Source organism: Chaetodon auriga, chromosome 11 (genome assembly GCF_051107435.1).
Source record: "Chaetodon auriga isolate fChaAug3 chromosome 11, fChaAug3.hap1, whole genome shotgun sequence".
NCBI classification, from domain to species: Eukaryota; Metazoa; Chordata; class Actinopteri; order Chaetodontiformes; family Chaetodontidae; genus Chaetodon; species Chaetodon auriga.
In genome coordinates, this window is record NC_135084.1 from 21,501,199 (window position 1) to 21,522,500 (window position 21,302).

General features: G+C 42.5%; 1 protein-coding gene across 2 annotated transcripts in view; it reads left to right on the forward strand.

Annotated features, from left to right (window-relative positions):
- Positions 1 to 825: 825 nt before the first annotated feature.
- The window catches only part of slc8a1b (solute carrier family 8 member 1b), a 132,672-nt gene continuing 112,195 nt past the window's right edge, over positions 826 to 21,302 (forward strand). The window contains exons 1-4 of one of the 2 annotated variants that reach the window (XM_076743078.1): positions 826 to 1,437; positions 12,093 to 13,013; positions 14,977 to 15,141; positions 17,138 to 17,928. In XM_076743078.1, coding sequence (XP_076599193.1) covers positions 12,138 to 13,013; positions 14,977 to 15,141; positions 17,138 to 17,928 — 1,832 coding nt within the window. In that variant the 5' untranslated portion in view covers positions 826 to 1,437; positions 12,093 to 12,137. The remainder of the gene's footprint in view (positions 1,438 to 12,092; positions 13,014 to 14,976; positions 15,142 to 17,137; positions 17,929 to 21,302) is intronic. The other variant, XM_076743077.1, reaches the window with a different exon arrangement.

Here is a 21,302-nt window from a genome sequence, read left to right on the forward strand (position 1 = left end):
TGTAGATGTTGAACAACTATGAATGTGAACAGGGTTGTAATGGATGAGGTGGAGGCAAATATTGTTTGCTCTACAAAGTCAATCTTTTTTTATATTGCTGCAGCCCTGGTTATGTTATTGCACTGATATGTTGGCTGCTTACCAAAAGAAGGCTGTGCAGTTCAGCTCCTGAGCTCAGTCTTACAGCTTCATATATGTAGTGAAACCGATTCTTCGACATTTCGTTCCTCTTGATGAGGTTTATTGAAGCAGTGCCACTATTTCCTACTTCCCACCGCTGGATTCTGCAGTTGTTAGTTTATTTTGTTCATGCCGCTCTTTCTTTGTTCAAAGTGTCTTTTGACATATTTTTAGTATTTCCAGAGATTGAAGGTGGAGTTCAGCATTGTCAGGTTGTTTGCTTTAACACGTGATCAAACATTTATCATAGAGAACGTGCTTTTTGATGAGCCTGATGATTCAAAATAACCCAATTTAAGATTTTAATGAATACCATTAAATAGGCTAAATAAGAAGAATGCAATAAATAACACGATGGCTCAATAACACCGTTCAACATAGAGACAGAGAGCAGGATGAGACACCTTTCTGGACTCACCATTTATTTTCAATGGGATGTTGATATTAATCCGAAAGAGTGGGTAAAGGCGAGCATGTGAGTAAGAGAGAGAGAGGGGCTAGAGGGGGCGCGGCAGTGTGTGTGACAGAGTGACAGGCAAGATATATGTGTAAAGACACACACAGCCTCAGAGAAGTGAAAGACACACACACACACACACACACACACACCACAGAGAGAGGGGGGAGGAGGGCGAGCTGATCGTCAGTCGGTGTGTGAGGCAACAGACGAAGTGGAGAGCTGCGCACACACAGACACGCTCGCTCACACCCACTGTCTCTCTCTCTCACACACACACACATACACACACACACACTCTCTCTCTCTCCCCCTCTCTCTCTCTCTCTCTCTCTCCCCTCTCTCTCTCTCTCGCCCCCCTCTCTCTTTCTCTTGCGCTCGGAGCGAGAGGGGACGGGAAGGGAAGAATGAGGAAGAAGTCCGCTGTGCTGCGCGCCTCGTCCCAACAAATGCGGGTTTGCTGATAAAGCGGCGCTCCGGTCATCCGATCATACAGGTCGCGCTGCATGGAAACGAGGAGTAGGCAACAACGACAAACAACAGCAACAAATAAAAAGCTGTCAGTGCATGGGAATCCGGACTCCTCTCCCCTTCTTTTGTGCGTCTCGGGTGGTGGATACGCCGCCTTGGCTGGCGTATAAGAGCGCCCCGCGTCTCCATTACCATTCCCCACCACTGGCTTACCTCCACTCCTCCTCCTCCTCCTCCTCTTACTCCTCGTACTGCTACTATTACTGGTAGAGCTATAGTGCAGCTTTTACTACTGACTCCGGATTGTTGGCCACTCTCTGGATAAAAAGGTAGGACACTCTGCAGTTGTCTGGGTGCGTTTTCGGCGGGGATAATGGTGTTAATGGTGTTGAATGCTGGGGGTCTTTGCCTCTGTTTCGCCGCATTGTCTGGGGAAAGCAAGTTTTTTTGGAGGGAGGGAGATGGAATGAATGGGATGCAAAGGGGACAGTGCCGCCGCATGGAGCCCGGACTGGAGACTTGAAAGCACCATGCGTCGGAAGCGTTTGGATGCGATGTGGAGACGATGTTTCCTCACCTCATCCTCCCGCACCACGCTGCGCCTTCCCTCCTCTCTGATACAGAGGTTTCTAGAGAGTGGATCGCTGCTTTAGAAATGGATGCGGTGAAAGGTGTTTGTCATTTGATTTTCATTAACATTAGCCGCCGGTTGAGAATCCAGAGGCTGCTTCATTTCGCCTCAGGGGCTTTTTTTTTTTTTTTTTTTTCTTTTTTTTTTCTTGCCATTCACTCCCACCCTCCGTCCCTGCCCTCTTCTCCATTCCTCCCTTGTTTTAGCCTGCCTCGCTTATTTCTGGGGGAATAATAATTACGGATGCAGAGCACGTTCAGATAACCACGCTCACACCTTTTATAGGCTTTCAGTGTGGAAGTTGAGTGACAAACATGCGCAGACCAGGTTAAATTTCCCCTCAGAGATGGCAATTCTCCCAGAGGATGAATGATCCAGTGGCTTAAAAGCGCGCTGAGATCCACATTTGCGCAATTCTGCACGTCCCCCATCCTTTGCGCCAAGCAGTGCAGCGCTGTTGCGGCTGATGGAGTGCCTTTGCACATCAGTGCAGGGCAGGTTTGGGTGAAAATCTCATTCCAGACTGCGTGGTTGAGTTTGAATGGGTTTAATTTAGCGTTGTTTCGTTAGCTTTTTTAGGTTTTGACGTGAAATCCGACGACAAAAGCTTGTTTTACCTTCTGCCTGATGTGCTTGTAAGGTGTTACAAAAAGGGAAACAATGGCAGAGATTCACACATCAGATAACTGTTCCAGTAAACCTGGCACAGATAATATAAGGAGGCAGCAGGCAGGCTTTTTATTCTCCTGATGTGACACTACAAATGCTTCGTCTTGTGAGGAGTGCTTGGCACATTAGGCAGGTACCATCAAGGCTTTCCAGGCAATCTTTTCCAGCTGACTTCAGTCGGGGCTTTATGGCCATGACACAGAGGAACTGTAGCTCATCCACTGTAGATGGTATGAAATATTTATTTGTGACAATGAAAAACTGAAACGCAGTAAGAAGCCTTTACTGCTTTATTTACCTTCCAGCAGTGGTGCAGTTGGTTATTGATGAAAGATAAACTCTCCTAATGATGCAGTGGCAAAGCTTCATTTTAGACATCACAGTGAAATAGATTCAGATTAGCACACGCGATGCATTTCCCAATAAAAACTGACCTTTTTCCATATTTGACGCCAGATTCAGGCCGCCTCTCAGTGGGTCTGTGTCAGTCAGTGATTAGGCCTGTTCTCAACCTGCTTGAGGAGAGCATAGACCACAATGAGCACACACACACACACACACACACACACACACACACACACACACACACACACACACACACACAGGGACACAGCTTTCTCCAGATATGTAGCTGCCTCAGTGTAATATCTGCTTGGTCACTAATGTTGTAAGTAAGTCAGTGATAAGTGGCTGAGAGGAGGCTGAGCTTCATCCTAGCTGGAGGAAGCAGGTCAGGTACCACAGTGTTGATATGGTTTGTTAAGTTAAAATACAAGATTACTGTTGCCATCAATATATTATTGTTTCTTATTTCTTGTAACACTCCTGGAAAGTCTATTTCCATCATGACATCGATATTGCTGCCAGGACTGTTTCGTTAAATATTGGCTTCTTTTTCTCTGCCTGGGTTTTAATGGTGTTGTAAGGTTTTGTTAAAAAAAGGTCTTAGTTGAAATTGTTGATATGTACTCTTTAAAAAAGTCATTTATTTTTACATGCATAGGAGTTAGACTGAACAACTCTATTATATCCCTGTAGAGCAAAAACTTTACAAATGTACGCCCAAATACTGTCTTAATTTTACCCAGTCAGAGATTTTTTTCAAGAACAAGAGAATTTTGATAAGAATTTCTCCCAGATTTTATGTTCCCACACACCAAAAGGTTCTCGCATTTCTTTCTGCGAAGGGTTAAGTATAGTTTACTGTAAACACGGCAAGGACGGGTCAGGTAATGTTTCTGCTTATGTAAAGTTAAGTGAAAGATCGAGAGGATATGCTAAAGAGCTGCTGCAGATCAACCAGTCTCTTGAAGCTGTTCTTTGTAATCTAGTTTTGACCATGATTTTGGAATTATTGATTAAAAAAACCCTAAAATTGGTAACTGGAATGTTGTATAGTGATTACTGTAGGTTATAGTCAAGGCAGATGTGTGTGAAAGGTGATACTGTGACCTGCATCATATCATTCATTATCTAATAAGCTATAAGGTAGCCAGCATCAAACCCTGGGGAAGATTTCCTCTATTAGAAATCAATATACAAATTGATTGGTTGTCTGCAAAATGACCATTCATCATAGGTCAGTAATAGATCGGTGCGACCCCACTGTCAGTTGCAAGTCGGTAGGTGACGATGTGGGTGTACTGCTACATGCCAGTGCTTGACAGCTGCTGTCAGGTTGATTGCAGATGATATAATGACAAACAAGGTTGCTGCAAACCTCACTGACTTCACTGTATTTTGCATAAAAATGTATATTGCTAGCATGGATGTGTTCAGGGGGACGCAAACCTTAACCCTTTCAGACTTCCACACAGTGTCGGCTCTGTTAAAGGGCTTTCTAATATCACTGTAAGATAAATAAATCATTGTCATGTTTATCTTAGTAAAATCATTGTAAACAAATAAGTCACTGGGATGACTGGCAGCCTTTATTGGCCATTCGATGCTGTGCTCCACTGGGTAAGATTTGGTGGCCTCTCTCTTGACCTTTTTAGTACAAAAACAGAGGCTAAACAAAGCAATGACTCTATCTGTAGTGTCATGTGTTTATCCCTGATAAGCAGAGGTAACTTTACCTCCATGAAAGAGAGCAATGGTGTTTACAGGAAATATGGTCTCATTCTGGAAAATAGAAGTAGTACTTCAAGGATGAGACAGAGGCCAGCAGTTGTCCAACACCATGCCTTGACAAAAAAGCTACTTGTACTACTTTTAACGAGCATATGAACAACTGGATGTAGCATAATCAGGCTGTAGAGAGAGGCAACCCCCCACACAGTGATAAAATATGGATGAGTGCGTACAAGTTTGCATGCATAGGATAGAGTAGTCTAACATAGTACAGCATAGTATGATGAAAAGGATGTACTCAAGTCAAATCTATTGACTTATAGTATATAAATGTGTTCATGTGAGAGCGCTTTACAGTCTGCACAACCGATTCGACTCCCTCTCTCTTTAGACCCTCCGTTTAGAAAAGGGAAAGCTCTGATGTTTGTTGTCTGAGGACACATAAAAAGACTGATTCAAGCTGTAAAGACAACACTGACATATCGGCAAACAGTTAACTAGCATCCAGATGGAGACAGTGCAGCTTTAGCATTTTATTGGAGTCACGTTTCCATCCACCCAACAACTTTAAGTCCAGTATTAAGTCTTCTTGGTCTGTTTTGGTCTCCGCCAACTCTTGATGGAAATATCTGGCTCTTCAGCTGCTGAATGCTCCACTTTGTTTACCAGCTTGTCACTAACTTTGTCTGTCAGCAGTTTGGTAAATATAGAGGAATTATCAGAACTCTTCCCGCTGAGCAGCCGCCTCCTCCAACAGTTAGCTTAAAGATGCTAAAACGCTCTTTGGAACTGAGAGGACACCTGCTGGGTGCTGTAATTATCTTCTGATTGGCCACTTTGAGCGATCCCTGGTGACCCGTTGGTGACATAGAGGTATTGATTAGTGCAGCCTTAAGTGCAGGTACAGTGTGTCTCGAGTTTTTGTAGGCTATATATATCAAATCCAAGAAGGTCAGGGAAAACTCGAAGCTTCTGCGGTTTTGACTGTTTTCCAGTGGCATGTTACACGTTGTTGGATGCTAAAAATAATCCAGGTTTTCAGAAAGACAGATGAAAGAAATGCTCTTTGAGGAAAACCTATTGAGTTACAGATGACTGTGGAACAAAGGCTCAGAAACCAGGGAGGACTTTGTCTAAAACCATATCCGATGTGTCTGCACGTGTGGCATTTATGCTGGTTACATCACCTAGACCTAGAAGGAGGGTTTCAATTTGGTTAGTTTGAAGATGACTGCTTGCCTTTGGCTAGCTCTTCTCCCGTGAATCAATGGAGCACTGGAGATAAGGGGAGTGATTTATTTGACTTTTATGTTTTTTAATTATTTTTTTCTTCTGCCCACACGATCCCTGTTCGTTTCCCTGAGCTTATCATCACTCGGCCTCATGTTCACGTCCCCTGTCGCATCCCAGACAGACAGACGCGCAGATAATGTCGAGGGATAGGCAGACAAAGTGACCGACAGTAGGAAATAGTCCTGTGTATTGCCGTGCCAGCCTGATCATTTCCTCCACTCCATGTGTAATAATATGACAAGGCATCTTGGCTCGAGGTTTGGCTGCGAGGCACATCCCGGCTAAAAGAGCTCAACATCACCCTAATGACGGTAAACGCAGACCATTAATCTTCAATTGTTCGCAGAGGCGTGTGTGTGCGTGTCTGTGTGTGTGTGTGTGTGTGTGTGTATTTGCTCTTGCACACACACACACACAGTAGAATAGCCCTTCGGTATTAGAGAGAGGAGAGTACGTTGGGTGACCTCTCTCTTTCCTGCCTCTGTCTGTCAGTCTCTTTCCCTCTGGGCATCTTATTCTGTTTCCTATATTGCATCCTTCTCATTCAGTCTCTTCAGATTTAGACCCCTTCTGTTTACTCTTCCACTTTTCTTTGTCCCTCTTTCACTCGCTGTTTTAAATTTTTCATTATTGCCCCGGCAGTGAGGAAAATGCATCTCGGACAGGCGTCTCCTCACAGAGCAGCAGGCTGAGGCGTGTGTTATTTTTGTTGCTCATGGTCAGCGTCTCCTTTCCTTTATTCTACAGCGACATCACTTCTAATATCTCTGATGAACATTTAGGGGATTATGCAGAGAGTGGGTTCATGTCTTTGGCATGCCTCGGTCTCTTTTCTTTGTTGCTTGTTGGTCTAATCAGCTGCCTTCTTGGCACCTTTGGGTGCTGCCTTCAGAGGCTCCCGAGGAATGACAGTATTGGGGCAGAGAGGGAACATCTTGCCTCAGTGCAGCACATGGTTTTGGTTTTCTTCACTTTAGGTATTATGTTTTTTGTTTTAGCCTCTGGGAAGGAGGATTCAGTGGTCCAGTGTGTTTGTGTGTGTGTGTGTGTGTGTTTTGGCTTTTTCTCTGAGGCAGGGTTGGCTTGTCTTATGTTGTGCTCCTCTTGAAATGGAGCCAAGTTTTTGAGGTCATAACACAAGGGAAAATCATGGCGGGATATTCTGAAACTTGATATTTCAATTACCAAATCCAAAATAGCAGCCACTGTTCAGCAGCGAGGCCTCTCTGGTGTTAACAGCAGACACATAAATGAACACGCTTGAGTTTGGTGCTGATAGCAGTCAGGGCTTCAGTTTTTCTTAATCAAATAGCAGATAATGATTCTAATGCAGCCAGTCAGTCATTCCTGCAGGATGGATTTTGCCGAAACGGATCTGTAAACAGAACAGGTAATTACCTGGAGCCATCTGAAGTGTAATCTCCTGGTAAAGTGTCAAGCAATCAGGATTGTCGAAGCAAGGATTATCAAGAATTGGTGTTTGTGAGGATGAATTTTAAGCAAGTCGATGAGAAAACAGAGAGCACGGCACAGAAACTGGAGCATGGATTTCTGGTTTTTATCTCAAAAGCAGCAGGAGAGCAACCAAAAAAAAACTCCTGCTCAAGTGCCCTTTTGCAAAGCACCTCCAGTTGTTTGCATGAGGCCTGTGGAAGCCCCCATAACATCTCAAATTATTCATTCGCCCACTGATTTTCTTTTCTCATTTATCCTCTTCAGGGTCACAGACCCATCAAAACAGCACCAATGAAATGAATCAGTGCTTGATTATTGTTTGATTAGATAATTACAGAGGAAACATAGGAATAAGGGCTGTGAGTTGTAATTAAATGCCTCTCCATGATGTGGTTTAAAACATGGTCTGCCAAGCCTCAGCACACCTCTCGAGAGGGAGAATTTATACCTGCACAGTGCTCAGAGTGGGATATTTTACATATTAAATACTAACCAAAATTTGTACTGATTTAACGAACTAGATAAATGTGTTACTTGACGAGCTTTAGAGATGCTGGAAGGCAGATTTATTTTCACCCTGGAACAGAGCCGGGCTACCTGTTTCCAGTATTTATGCTAAGCTAAGCTAACCAGCTTGTGGCTATGTCTTAATATTTAATGGACAGATATTGGAGTGGTATTACAGGTATGACCTATAAAGCTTCATTCCATTCAAATACCACGAACGGCTTTGAGAATGGCTGAGCTAAAACCAATAACTCAGCAAAAACCAATTCCAGCCTCCGTTTTCCTATTGGTCTTTGGAGGAGCTGACCCACCAAAACACCTTAAAGCGTGAGGAATAATTTAACATTTTCCACACCCGTGGTCAATCTATTATACTCCAACTGTTGCCATGTCTCTTTCAATGGTTGACTCCTTTTACTTTGGATTTCTCTTTGATATAAAGTCATACAGGCCTTGACGTCATGAGGCTGAGTCACGACAGTTAGAAGTTCTAGTCATCTTTATATCTTATTTCCTTTGACAGCATATTTGAATGCTGTTGGATTTTTACATACCTTAATGATAATGATGAATGCAGGCTATATTTGTACATTTTCTTTCATACATTTCAGTGTCTGACACATTTCCTTAAAATATTATCTTTCCTGCTCAGTTTTCATGGGCCTCACCTTGAACATCCACCGGTGCTAAGAAGAAAAAGAAAACACATTCTGTTGTCTAGAGAACAGCTGGCATAGAGAGCATGCTCTTTAGCCATCAGCCTAATAGAAAAATGACATCCTTAAGTGAAAACAGCCAAATCCCAAAGCACACTGAATTATTGATCACTTGGAAATGCCACACAAAGCCTTGTGTGACCACACAAGAAGGCCATAGAAGCCAAAGAGCTGCTGGATCACATTAGCCTGGAGGAAAATGTTTGGTTATGAGCTTACTGACTTGTAGTTTAATTAAGCAGAGGTGTAATTTTGTTTGGAATCGATTTTCTTAACATCTGAGCAAAACCCTCTCAGACCACAGCTGAACCCACTGAGCACACATCAACACAGCAGTAAAACTGGACACTCATCACACTTTAGTTAACCCAAATATTTAAATTCACCATTGCTGGACTGAGCATGCATTACACAGTAAGCGCCATATGCAGCAAGTAGCTGTCAGCAACATTAGGCAAGGCACACACATGCTCTCTGCAGTGTGGACAATATATGAAAGAACATACACACATTGATCACACCCCCTGTGGAAATGGCTCCTGAGCCTCGTTGCATGTAATGCGAGAGAAAATGTGATTCATATTGTCAAGGGATTTACAGCTTCATCTATAATGAGTACTGTGTCAGGAAAAAAAAAACACAGGAAAGTACTGATGTAACTATTGACGTCGGGTAAATTGTGCTGTGTCTGTGTTTAAGAGTGTGAACGGTTAATTATCGGGAAATGGATGTTGGCATGCAGGAATGTGGAAGACGCCTGTTTGAGGACAGTTCTGAGCCCGTCTTTGTTTCTGGTCTTGGGTCTTGTTATTGATCCCTGATCAAAAGGATTACTACTCCTTTGTGTGCGGCAGCGCTTTCACTGAAAGTTCTACAAAGTGGTGGAAGTTTGTTCCTGGGGAAAGATGTGAGGGTGAGGGGAGAGGGGACTAACAGCATGTGTGTTGGTCAGATGAAGTCATTCTGTATTGTTTTTTTTTTCCAGAAAAAGGTGGGAAGATAATCTGTGCAGACAGAAACATGTATGCTTACAAGCTTAAGATGTTCCGATACTGTTCTCAAATTGCTGTACTTGCTGTCTGCTGCCCAGAAGACCAAAATGCAGCACTGACATCATTCCAGGCCACATTCCAACTTTGTTATCTTGGTGATTCACAAACTGGTGTCAACAAGTCTCTAAAAGCTGTGCATTAGTTGAAAAGGCGTTTTTCTGCTTTTAAAAATCAAGCATGCAGTCGCCATCACCACAGACTGGGTGATACACAGTAGTCAGAATCAATATTACAATATTAAAATTATATTTTTAAGCATGCCTGTATTTTTAAAGATAGCAGTGACGCAAATTATTCATTTGTTTGCCCTCAATCCAAAAAGTACATCATTCCTTCTAAGCTGTTTACATGGTTAATGAAAATGAATATTCTGCTCATATGCACACTTACATGCAGCTGTGTATACATACAACAAACACAGAGTCCCTCTTTCATTCATTTAACCACCCTCTTGAAAAGGTTTACGCTGTGATATTTGCACATATCCAGAAACCTGTTGATATCCAGATCTTCGTAATGTTTAAAAGTAGGTGTGTTTCTCCTTCCGACCAGAAATGTGGGTTTTTCTTTTATGCAAGCATCTCTACCTGGGCCTTGCAAACCTGCAAACACACAGAGTTGAGCATATTCTGAATATGCTGTACACATGTCCAAAGAATGCTCCATAAAACCTGATTAATATCAAAAAATCCCACAAGTCTGAATGAGAAAATGCTGCATTTGGAATAAGGCCCAATTTGGAAAGTCCAACCAGAATAGGCTTTTTACATGACCCATATAAAATCCCTAATATTGTCATATTTGTAATTATAGTGGAATATATTATCATCATTATAATATTGGCCCACATATATTCTCCATTAATGGACCTTTTCATATGCAACCATGTATACTGCACCATATAGCATAAAAAACAACATACAGTCCTTCATTCCTGTCATTGCTTGTAGGCATATCAGCCCATAGAGAATACATGTGCACACACATTCAACATCTGTCTGGACGCTCTGTTATTCTGAAAGTGTGGCAGCCCTGAAAGGAGTATTTGCATTTTTCTTTTTATCCCTGAAAACCTCAGGGGAGGATGTGTGTGTGTGTGTGTGTGTTTTAGAAAGTTGTGCTTAAATATGGGATCACCCACATCCCTTTCCCTTTGTCTGCTTCCTTTCTCCCTTTAAGACCACCTATGCACATTGGCTCACTGTGCATTTCAGAACTGATTTTAAATTCCTGCCGATAACTGTTGAGGTAGAGTATTGCATGGTCAGGCTCACATTTATGTTAGGATCCTGAGACCGCGTTCTGAGGCGGGGGTCTCCAAGCTAGAACATACTAACTAATGAGGCAACTCTGTATCCTAGAAATTATGTGTACATATTAGTAATTTGCAACATCAAACATATGAAAAACAGACCTCATGTTCTCATTTTCAACACATCAACCCCATCAGGAAATGTTGTTATGTTGTTATGTGCGCACTTGTACACCTTCACACATGGGATTTGCAGAAAAATGTGAGTGCTCTGCGCACGGCTGAGCCTCATAACCATGCAAATTCTATAGTGATGCATTACTGCTGTCCCTATGGAAAATGATCCAACAATGCAATTAGCTTCTCATATGTAGTAACTGCACTGGATGTGCTGGACTACAGGGACATGTTTACTACTTTGAAATTGATTCTAAGCTAATTATGTTTTTTTTTTTTTATGCAATATTCACACTGCCCTTAAAATGCTGCCACAAACCTGAATTTTGTGCAGTGATGTAATGATTAGTTGATTGTGTTATTTTAACTTATTGTCAGTCTTTGTAGCCTCGTCTGTTAGAGAAAATCCAGTGACAGGGTGTGGACAAAATAAAAGCAACACTACCGCAGTGCGATACAGCAGATCTGAAACGAATGCTATGGATATGTGAATAAGGCTATTGTATTAGTATGGGTATTCACCACATGTGCATTCCTAATTTTTCAGCAGCCTTCGTTTTCTTATCAGCCAGTTTTAGAAATGCAATTTGGAATAAGAAATTAGCTTCAAATGAAAACTGGCCAACTGAAGAAAGTCAACCAGGCTGTTATCAGAGAAAGCCACTCTTGGCCGGGTTTCACAAGTTGCTCCTTGGAAATGTATACAGCTGAGCTCAGGAGCTGAAGTTTACCTTTGGTGTGGTCATTTGAACTCGCTGCCCATAAACAGCAAAGCAAAACATCTTACCTGAAACATGTGTTTTTCATTTTTGTGGTGCTGTGTTTTTAAGGGCCTTTATGCCTCAAAGTGAACTTGGCTGTTTATTGTTTTAATCATCTTAACATTGGGTGTTGCTTGGTGATAAGTCTGCAGAGGTGACCTTAGTGTATCAGTAGAAGCTAGTTTTTTACTATTCATGGCATTAAAATTATATTATAAAAGCCTCTATCATCATGTTTTCCTGCAGCCAGTTTAACCCAGAAGTCACCCAAACTCTTGATTTAATGTAAAAGATAGCTGTGAAAATTCAAATTAAAGGAGAATCAAACCTAAACATCCCCCACATTGATCAGGTCTATGATGGTCTAATCTGAAGTCGTTCCTCTTCTCCTCTTTTAGGCTCTTCATTGATTGTCATCCCACAGTACTGGTCTGGACGTCGACATGGGCTGCTGGGATCGCTCCTCCCTCCTGTCCCCTGGCCTGAGGCTAGCAGTCATCACAGTGATTCTCCTCCTCAAGCTCCATCCTTCGTTGGCCGGCGCTCCCCCTGAGCAGAGCTTGGGTGGCTCCGTTTCAGCAGTGTCCACAAATAAAACTGAATGCAGCAAGGCTGAAGCGTGCTCAAGGGGGGTGATCTTACCTATTTGGGAGCCCCAAAACCCGTCATTTGGTGACAAGGTGGCCCGGGCAACAGTTTATTTTGTGGCCCTGGTTTACATGTTCCTGGGGGTGTCAATCATCGCAGACCGATTCATGGCATCAATAGAGGTCATCACATCACAGGAAAAGGAGATCACCATCAAGAAACCCAACGGGGAAACCACCACCACCACTGTCCGGATCTGGAACGAGACCGTCTCCAATCTCACCCTCATGGCTCTGGGCTCTTCAGCTCCCGAGATCCTGCTGTCTGTCATCGAAGTCGTGGGTCACGGGTTCAATGCTGGTACGCTGGGCCCCTCCACCATCGTGGGCTCTGCGGCGTTCAACATGTTCGTCATCATTGGGCTCTGTGTGTACGTCGTGCCTGACGGTGAGACGAGGAAGGTCAAGCACCTTCGCGTCTTCTTCGTCACGGCCACCTGGAGTATCTTCGCCTACATTTGGCTCTACCTGATCCTGTCCGTGATCTCGCCTGGCGTTGTGCATGTGTGGGAGGGGTTGCTCACGTTCCTCTTCTTCCCCATCTGTGTGGTGTTTGCCTGGGTGGCTGACCGCCGCCTGCTCTTCTACAAGTACGTGTACAAGCGCTACCGCACTGGCAAGCAGCGTGGCATGATCATCGAGACCGAGGGAGACCGTCCGCTTCCTTCCAAGGTATGGAACACGTGTATATCGCTGAACCCAAAGATAAAATTATCACCCATGTTTATCACCATGTTTTAAACTTCCATCGCAGTTTGCCGAATGCATCCCTGATCCAGCTTCGACCTGCTGAAGTTTGCATAATAATTTTGCACATTGCCATTTTCCTTAGATAATGTAACTGGACAGTTATCTTGAACTTCAACTCGCCTTCAATCTGACCTCTCACTTCTTACTGTGTCAGATTTTGACATGTTCCCGTGTTCTTAAACCCAATAGAAATTACGGCCAAAACTATGAAAATAAGAGCTAAGTTGTATTAAACCTGAATTCTCCTTTAATATCCATTGAAAGCAACATACAAAAGACCCTCAACTTCTATTTCAACCACTGTTATTAGACTGTGATTAGTGTTATTTACAACTATGTTTGGTATTAAAACCACTTTATTCTTGAGTATTTGTATTTATTTATTTATTTATTTATTATTTTTTAAAAAGCAGGTATTTCCTTTCAACAATAGATATTTTGTCAACAAAGAAAATGCTAAAACCTGAAATCACTCCATGACGATGATGACATTACAAAGCATAGCAATGACTGTGGTGTGTCTGGAACATGTCTGATTTAAATGTTGAATTTCAGGAGCTGAAATTCCTCTATTAGTATCTCAGAAAGAATCTAACAGCCATGTTCTCGTGCAGCCAGCTCTCTCTTTATCAAAAGCATATCAGCTAGAGAACAGCCAAACAGAAATTAATTAAGCTGTCCTCGTCCAAACATGTGGCAGAAAAAAACAAAAGGGAGAAGATAAGGTGCTCTGTGTAGGCGGAAGTGAGTTCATGGGTAATGTGTATCTGAAACAATCATCTGTGTTAATGAATGGAGTTCTGCCAAGGTAAACTCGTTACCATGAAGCCTATTCCCACAAACACACAAATGCTTTGTAAGTATTGTCACTTTTTAATTTCCTGCTTTGACTATCATCTGATGCTCTTTGTGATGTGTCATGCAGTACATTGCACATATCTAATTAAATTCTCAGTATTATGGTGCTGGTACGTTTATTCACCACTCAGTACATTTAGAGTCTCTCAGTGTCTCCAACTTGTTTTATTATTTCTCTCATTTCTTTGATGAGATTATTAAGAGTCAGGGCTCCATTAGAACAAGAAGAGCACTTTCATTTCAGCTTGTTGCTAACAGAAATCATTGAATCAAACCCAAAAGTGTCCCTAAGGGGGAAGCCTAATAATTTAGTTTTAAATTGCCATGTTGCTTAAAGAGCTAAATGATATTCCATCAATTCAACTGTACTCAAAGGAAAAGAAGGTTTCAGTGAACAACAAAACAACCTGATGGTTGGCATTTTGCTATTATTCATTCATTCATTCATTCATCTTCTATACCCGCGCATCCCATTTCGGGGTTGCGGGGGGCTGGAGCCTATCCCAGCTAGCAATGGGCGAGAGGCGGGGTACACCCTGAACCGGTCGCCAGCCGATCGCAGGGCTCATTTTGCTATTATGGATCATAGAAACTGATGCTAGTATCTGCTTGTATTCACACTCACAGTTAAATGTTAATGTGGGTTGTTTTTGAAATTTGCAAGCACATTATCTGACAAAAAGAGTCCACTTTTGACCAAAGCTGAGCTGACTTCTCTCAGGATAAACTGGTGCACACTAAACAGATTATTCAGACTACGACTTAGATACACCAATAGTAAGAAAACATGTTGAGTTATTTGATACTTGAAACCAGGAATACATCTGTGATTTAGGCTATGACTTCCACCAGTGCCACAGAAAGTATACGTTTCTGCCTTTGTTTTTGTAGTTGTTCATTGGTGGTCCACGCAATTCTCATTTTACCTCCTTGATAGCACCACAAAGGTTTGCCTTGATATTTGACATTCTGCTCCAAAGCCTCAAATCAGTGCTACTGATTAAATTGCTGTCTTCTCCATTATAAGGTGGACATAGAGATGGATGGGAAGATGCTGAACTCCCATGGTGTTGACTTCCTGGATGGTCCACTGGGTTTGGATCTAGATGAGAAAGATCTGGACGAGGAGGAGACCCGGAGAGACATGGCCAAGATCCTGAAGGAGCTCAAACAGAAACACCCTGACAAGGAGGTGGGTAACAAAGTCAAATGACCTCACATGGAGTGCTATAAAACATACTGTGAGAAAAACAGCTGCTCCTGTTGGGGGTTGTTTTTCCTCAGTGTTCCTGTATAGAAAATGAAATGACAAAATAAGCAGCAGCAGATGACGCACTTTCTATTCACCTCTATTATTACAGTGATTATGGTGATGAATGTGGTTCTAGGTCTCATCACAACCTCTCAGATTAATTTGATAATGGTACACCTAAAAAAGAAAATTGCAAAGGAAACTGAGCACCCATTAAATCAATATGTGAATAAAAAAAATAAACACAGATACTATTTCTGGCATTAGCAATTCATATTCTATCTGGCTGGCTGGCTGGCTGCCTGACCTGGCATGATAAACACATACTGAAGGAATTTGTCTCTGTGTCATTGCTGCAGACTCTTATTGTAAACACTTAAAGGGCCTACTTGTTTCCACATACACAGTGAAGCACAGTTCTGTGTACAAGATCTGCGTTGTCAGGGGGATTGTCAGGAGCATTTTTTGATACCTTAGCAGATTAAAGTTCCTCATATTCATTCATAGCCATCAAATATGGCTCGACCAGCTTTGTCCTGCTCAGTGCTCTTCTTATTGTTTGGACATGGTTTAACACTAAAGTGCATGATGGAAGCTGCAAGCATCAAGACAAGCTGCTGAAATGGCAGCTCTTTTTACATGCATGAGAGCCTCCTGTAATAGGTTTTTACACTTAGATTGCCCTCATCTCTGTGTGGATTAACAATGAGGCTGATTAATCTGTTGTCAGAAACAAGCAGCCGTACTTTGACATTGCAGGTGCACGTCTTACTTTATGTTGTAGGGGCACTACAGTATTGATCGTCGTAGTTCCGACCAGCAGCACATCTGTCGGTGATAGAGATTGGCTTCCAAAGCTCCAAATTGGTTCTCCTTCCTCCACCACATTCTCTTTTTTTATCCAGTAATTGATACTTGCACCACCATTTTGTGCCTGATGTAATAATGAAGGAAATGAGAGCAACTGCTCCTGATGACTCTTTTTGTGGAATATGCATAGTCTTCCCCTCTTGCTCCTTAAAATAAAACTTTGTTGTTGGCAAGGGTTCTACTTATCAGCGGAGTGTTGATGTAAAAGTGTTACCACTCCTTTATGAAGTCTGACATTAGCTAATGCAGATGTTAGCCAGCAAGCTCAGACAGGCTTTTTTCATCGGCTGCTAAGTCTTCATGTATTCACATCTCTGTAAAAAGAATGAGATCATTAACATGGTCGTAACTATGGTTTGGATCTTTACTGTCATTAACTTCAGTTCAGCCCGTAAAGGCTCTCATTCTCAGACTGAAAAGTAATTCATCGGATCTCTTCCAATAATTGGTTGATAGCAGAGGAATATAAGTGGAGTAAGGAGAGGGACAGTGAAAAAACATGCGATTGACCCAGGAGTTCAGGGCATTTCTAAGCAGGATGGATGCTTTCTGTCATGCTTGGACCTGGATTCTTCTCTACTTATGAAATTACCAAGCTGTCCATGTTTCATTTGGCTCATCATGCACAGCTGTGTAAGATCTAGCAAAGACTTGATGCATATTCCTCAGTGTAACTGAATCACAGACGCTGTTGATCGAAATTTCACTGTTGTTTCTCCGTTGACATATTATAACAGTATGATTCATTGTAAGATCACGGTTCTTTCACTGTTTCAAATGTTGGATTCATCCTCATGACACACCAGTAAATCTTATTTATCCAGACAAGCTAGATGAAGCTCTGATCCAGCCAGACAAGCTGTTGTTAAACAACGTTCTCTGATTTAAGCTGACAAGTTGACAAAGACATTCTTTCCCACAATAGGAGATACCACACCAGCTGTCGAGGGGTCGAGAGTTTTGGTGCATTTTATGTGGAGCAACATTTTAAAACAACTGCCATGTCCACTGATCATGCTGGAGAAAACATTTTTACACTGTGTGCCTGCATGTCTTGTCTTACCAGGTGGAACAACTCATTGAGCTTGCCAACTACCAAGTCCTGAGCCAGCAGCAGAAGAGTCGCGCTTTCTATCGATGCCAGGCCACCCGGCTGATGACAGGTGCTGGCAACATCCTGAAGAAACATGCAGCAGATCAGGCACGGAAGGCCGTCAGCATGCACGAGGTTCGCTCTGATGCTGGCGATAACGACCCCATCTCTAAGATCTTTTTTGAGCCCGGTTCTTATCAGTGCCTCGAGAACTGTGGCACAGTGGCAGTGAACGTGGTGCGACGCGGTGGCGATGTGGGCAAAACGATTTCTGTGGAGTACCGGACAGAAGATGGCACGGCCAACGCCGGCTCGGACTACGAGTTCACAGAGGGCGTGGTGGTCTTCAAGCCTGGTGAGACACTGAAGGAGATCCGTGTGGGGATCATCGACGACGACATCTTTGAAGAGGATGAAAACTTCCTGATTCACCTTTCCAGTGTCAAGGTGTTGACATCAGAAGGCGAGGAGCCCGAGGAAGGCGAGTCAGCGAACCACGTGGACTCGGTGGCGTGCCTCGGCTTACCCTCCACAGCGACTGTTACCATCTTTGATGACGACCACGCTGGTATCTTTACGTTTGAGGAGCCTGTATGCCACGTGAGCGAGAGCGTTGGTACCATGGAGGTGAAGGTGCTGAGAACGTCGGGGGCTCGCGGCGTGGTCATGCTGCCGTACAAGACGGTGGAGGGAACAGCACGAGGTGGCGGAGAGGACTTTGAAGACATTCACGGCATCCTGGAATTTCAGAACGACGAAATCTTGTGAGTAATTTGAAATTTGAATTTTAATGACAATGTCAGATTTATTCATGCAGATATTTCTCAGCTTCACTGTCATTTTCTGCATGTTTTTCTTGATTATTTTTCACGCTCTTTGTCAGTGTGATGTTGCAAATGTTATTGCTGATGATGTGAGAAAGTGAGGGTGTGAGTGTGATGTGGTGGTCACGATGAGCGGCGAGGCGGACTGCTCATTGGGGTACTTGACAAAATCAACAATTCCCCACCCCTTGATCCCTTTTATCTTGTATTTTCTGCTTTGACTCATTCAATCTCCTCTTTTATCTGCATCAGTCTGTTCATTCCTCTTTGCTTTGGATTCTGCTGCTGTTTTAGTCGTCTGTGGGTTGCATTGATTCCTACACTCTGTATTGCTATACAGTCATTACAGTAGCTTCAGCGTATGAGTTGCATGAGCCAAGATGTTGGGAAACTGGATAATTTGCTGGATGTTTAATGGTTTGAATTTTAAGTAGATGAAATGTCAGGACATGGCAATTGAATGAGAAGTGTTGAGTTTTAGTTACGTAAGGCACTTAATGGAAAACCATGAGGAGCCAGTCACTGGAAAGGGTACATGAATTAAACAAGCAGCAGGGAATCAGGGACACGCTAAGGAGCATCTATCTAGACACTTAATTTGGATACACAAAGGCTTTTTAAGAAAATACCAGTTGTCCTTTTGGGTGACTTTATACTGTGTGAGAACATCCCAGAGCAACCACTCAAACAGCCAGATAGAGGCTTTTTTTCATTGTCTTCCCCGTGTGAAAAGAACCTGAAACTCCATTTAAGGATCCCTGCTGCGAAATGCCACAGCCTCAGTTCAAAGCTCTTCTTTGCCAAACGCAGAGGCCTCATTATCTGATGGTGACTGATGGTGAGGTCAGTGATTGGTATTTGACCACGTTTCAGCAGGCCTTTTACCACAGTGGTGATTTTGCTCACAGCCAGCTGCTGTACTCTTCATCCTGACCCACTCACAGTGTGGGGAATTAGCTCCAGCTATCAAATGTTTGCACAATGCTGAGTACTCTATCTGGAAACCAAACCTAATTTCAAAGTCCTTTTTTGCTCTTTGACTCCTTTACTATGGCACCTATCGCTGCAAAAACTAGATTTACTTGGTCCTTTTTAAACAGTAGCTGGTAATATACTGCACTGACACAAATGTTGACTAAGTAGTTGACTCAGATGTTGTCAATACTGTGGAACTGATCGGAATTTGTTGTAAGTAACAGCACCACATAAATGCTGATAATGTAGTTCGTAAATGTAATTTAAAGGTATTTTTTCTTTGGGATGAAAGCTTCATATGGATTTGTTGTCCTTGTGACGCCTGTGTTGAACTGCTGAAAAGCTGTTTTTGGTGTCACTCTTTTTTGCATAAAGTTGAAATGTGGTTTAGCCTGTTCGGACATGAAAACATGGACACAAAACTGAATTCACACACAGCCTCTGTATGGCGAGGCTCTCGTCACGAGAGGTGAGGTTTTTTAGCTGGTTTGTGTTCAAAATGATTTTCTGTAAAACGCTCGATAAGGTGGGCAACTGCTCTCGCTCCCACTCTCTCTCACACACATGGCAGGGTGGGCGTGTTCACGATGTCAGCACAGATTACGGTTTGCAGTAAATCCTCCTCGTGGTGGCCTGTAGGCCTGTTGGGCTTGTAGCTTTAGTGAGAATTACAATAAACTTCACAGCTTTCAGCTGTTGTCCTTTTTACTGCTTGGGCCATGTGCTCTTTTTTTGGGAGTAAGCAGTCTTGGAGAACACCTTGGACAATCTGGACCAACTCTTTTATAAAGAATATTGGCTAAATGAATATCTTTTAAAACTCAAGTCTCTTCTGACCATTTCACTCATCTGTCCCACCATGGCTGCTTGAATGATTGACAATACGCTATATTGATTTAGTTATTTCATCAGACTCACTTTACTGGAGCAGTTTCTTGAACTTCATAATAATGAATTCACCCATTTTAGGATTACTATAAATCTTTTTTGAGGTTATGATCCCATGGTTGTAGTTTGGATCTCTAAAAAGTTTCTGTCAGTTATTTGTACTTGCTAACCTTCCACATTTGGCTGCTTTTGCATCCCCAACTGTCCAAGGAGAGGCGTAAGATCTGAGATCTTTGGGGGTGAAGTTTTTCTTTGTCCTCTTGGAAAGCGTCAGCCAGGTTGCATGCTGAAATACACAAGTCCTAACTTGGATTAGACAGGCAGTGGCAAGGAGATGTGGAGCTCTGTTTCTTTGCTGGCATGCATCAGTTGTTAGTTGCAGTACTAGTAGCTTTGGAAACCCAAAGTTTGCTTGTTTGAAAATGTTCAGCTAGATTGTTTGTGAGGAAGAAGGGTTGTAGTGACATGAAACAAAGTGTGCTGTCATGATGAATAAATAGGACAGATGCTGTCTTAGCATTAGTGTCAAACTCTCTCCCTTTCTTCGGTTTTTGGTCAGATTTGAAGCAGATGTCTGCAGGGCTGGCTTTTTCAGCCTGTGGCAGACTACATAGTTTCCATAGCTTATAGCTCTTACAGCCAGGGCTAAGTGGCTTTTAATAACACTTTGTCCAAATCAAATGATGGACTGTCCTTCCGGCTATCGTGGTTGCTGTGTGTGTATTCTCATGTGTACATGTGTGTGTTTCCTAGGGAAAAGACCCAGAGGTGGAGCACTGTGACCATAAACTATAGCACTAATGCCTGAAGTGAAGAGCATTTCAACCATGGCCACATGTACGTAGGGAGAGAACATTTTGTAACCAGGAAATTACAAGTTTGATTCCCACATAGTGTACTTCAACTATTAATCTCTAACTGCCTCCCTAAATCGTCTCTGGTGAATTTTTTATATGGTCTTTAATAGTTCAGAACGGTAGCCATTGCTTGAAGAGTAGCAAGCCTAATATGTGATAGAAATGGACCATGGCAGTGTTTTTCAGTGTTTTAGCCTCCAAATCATCACACTGTAACATTACTGCTGATGACTTTCTAACCTAAAACTCAACAGCTACAACTATTGTCATTTAAACAAACAAATTTAAACAAAGTGCATTGAACACTTATTTTGTTGGGTTACTTACTTAAGCAAGTTTTTGTATTAAATTTAGTATTTGCTTTCTTACACACATTAAGGGGACAGAACAAGTCTGTTCTCAAATATGTCGAATATTTCTAGGAGGCTAGCTGAGTTGCTTGTTAGCTGCTAGCTAAACTAGCTTGGTTCTCCTAGCTAAAGTGTGTGAACTGCCTTAACATTTCAGTTAGTTTCCCTCTCAATTTTAGTGAGGTATGGCCTTATATCATTGCCACCTTAATGTGTTTTATATATTTATTTTACATCTTAGACT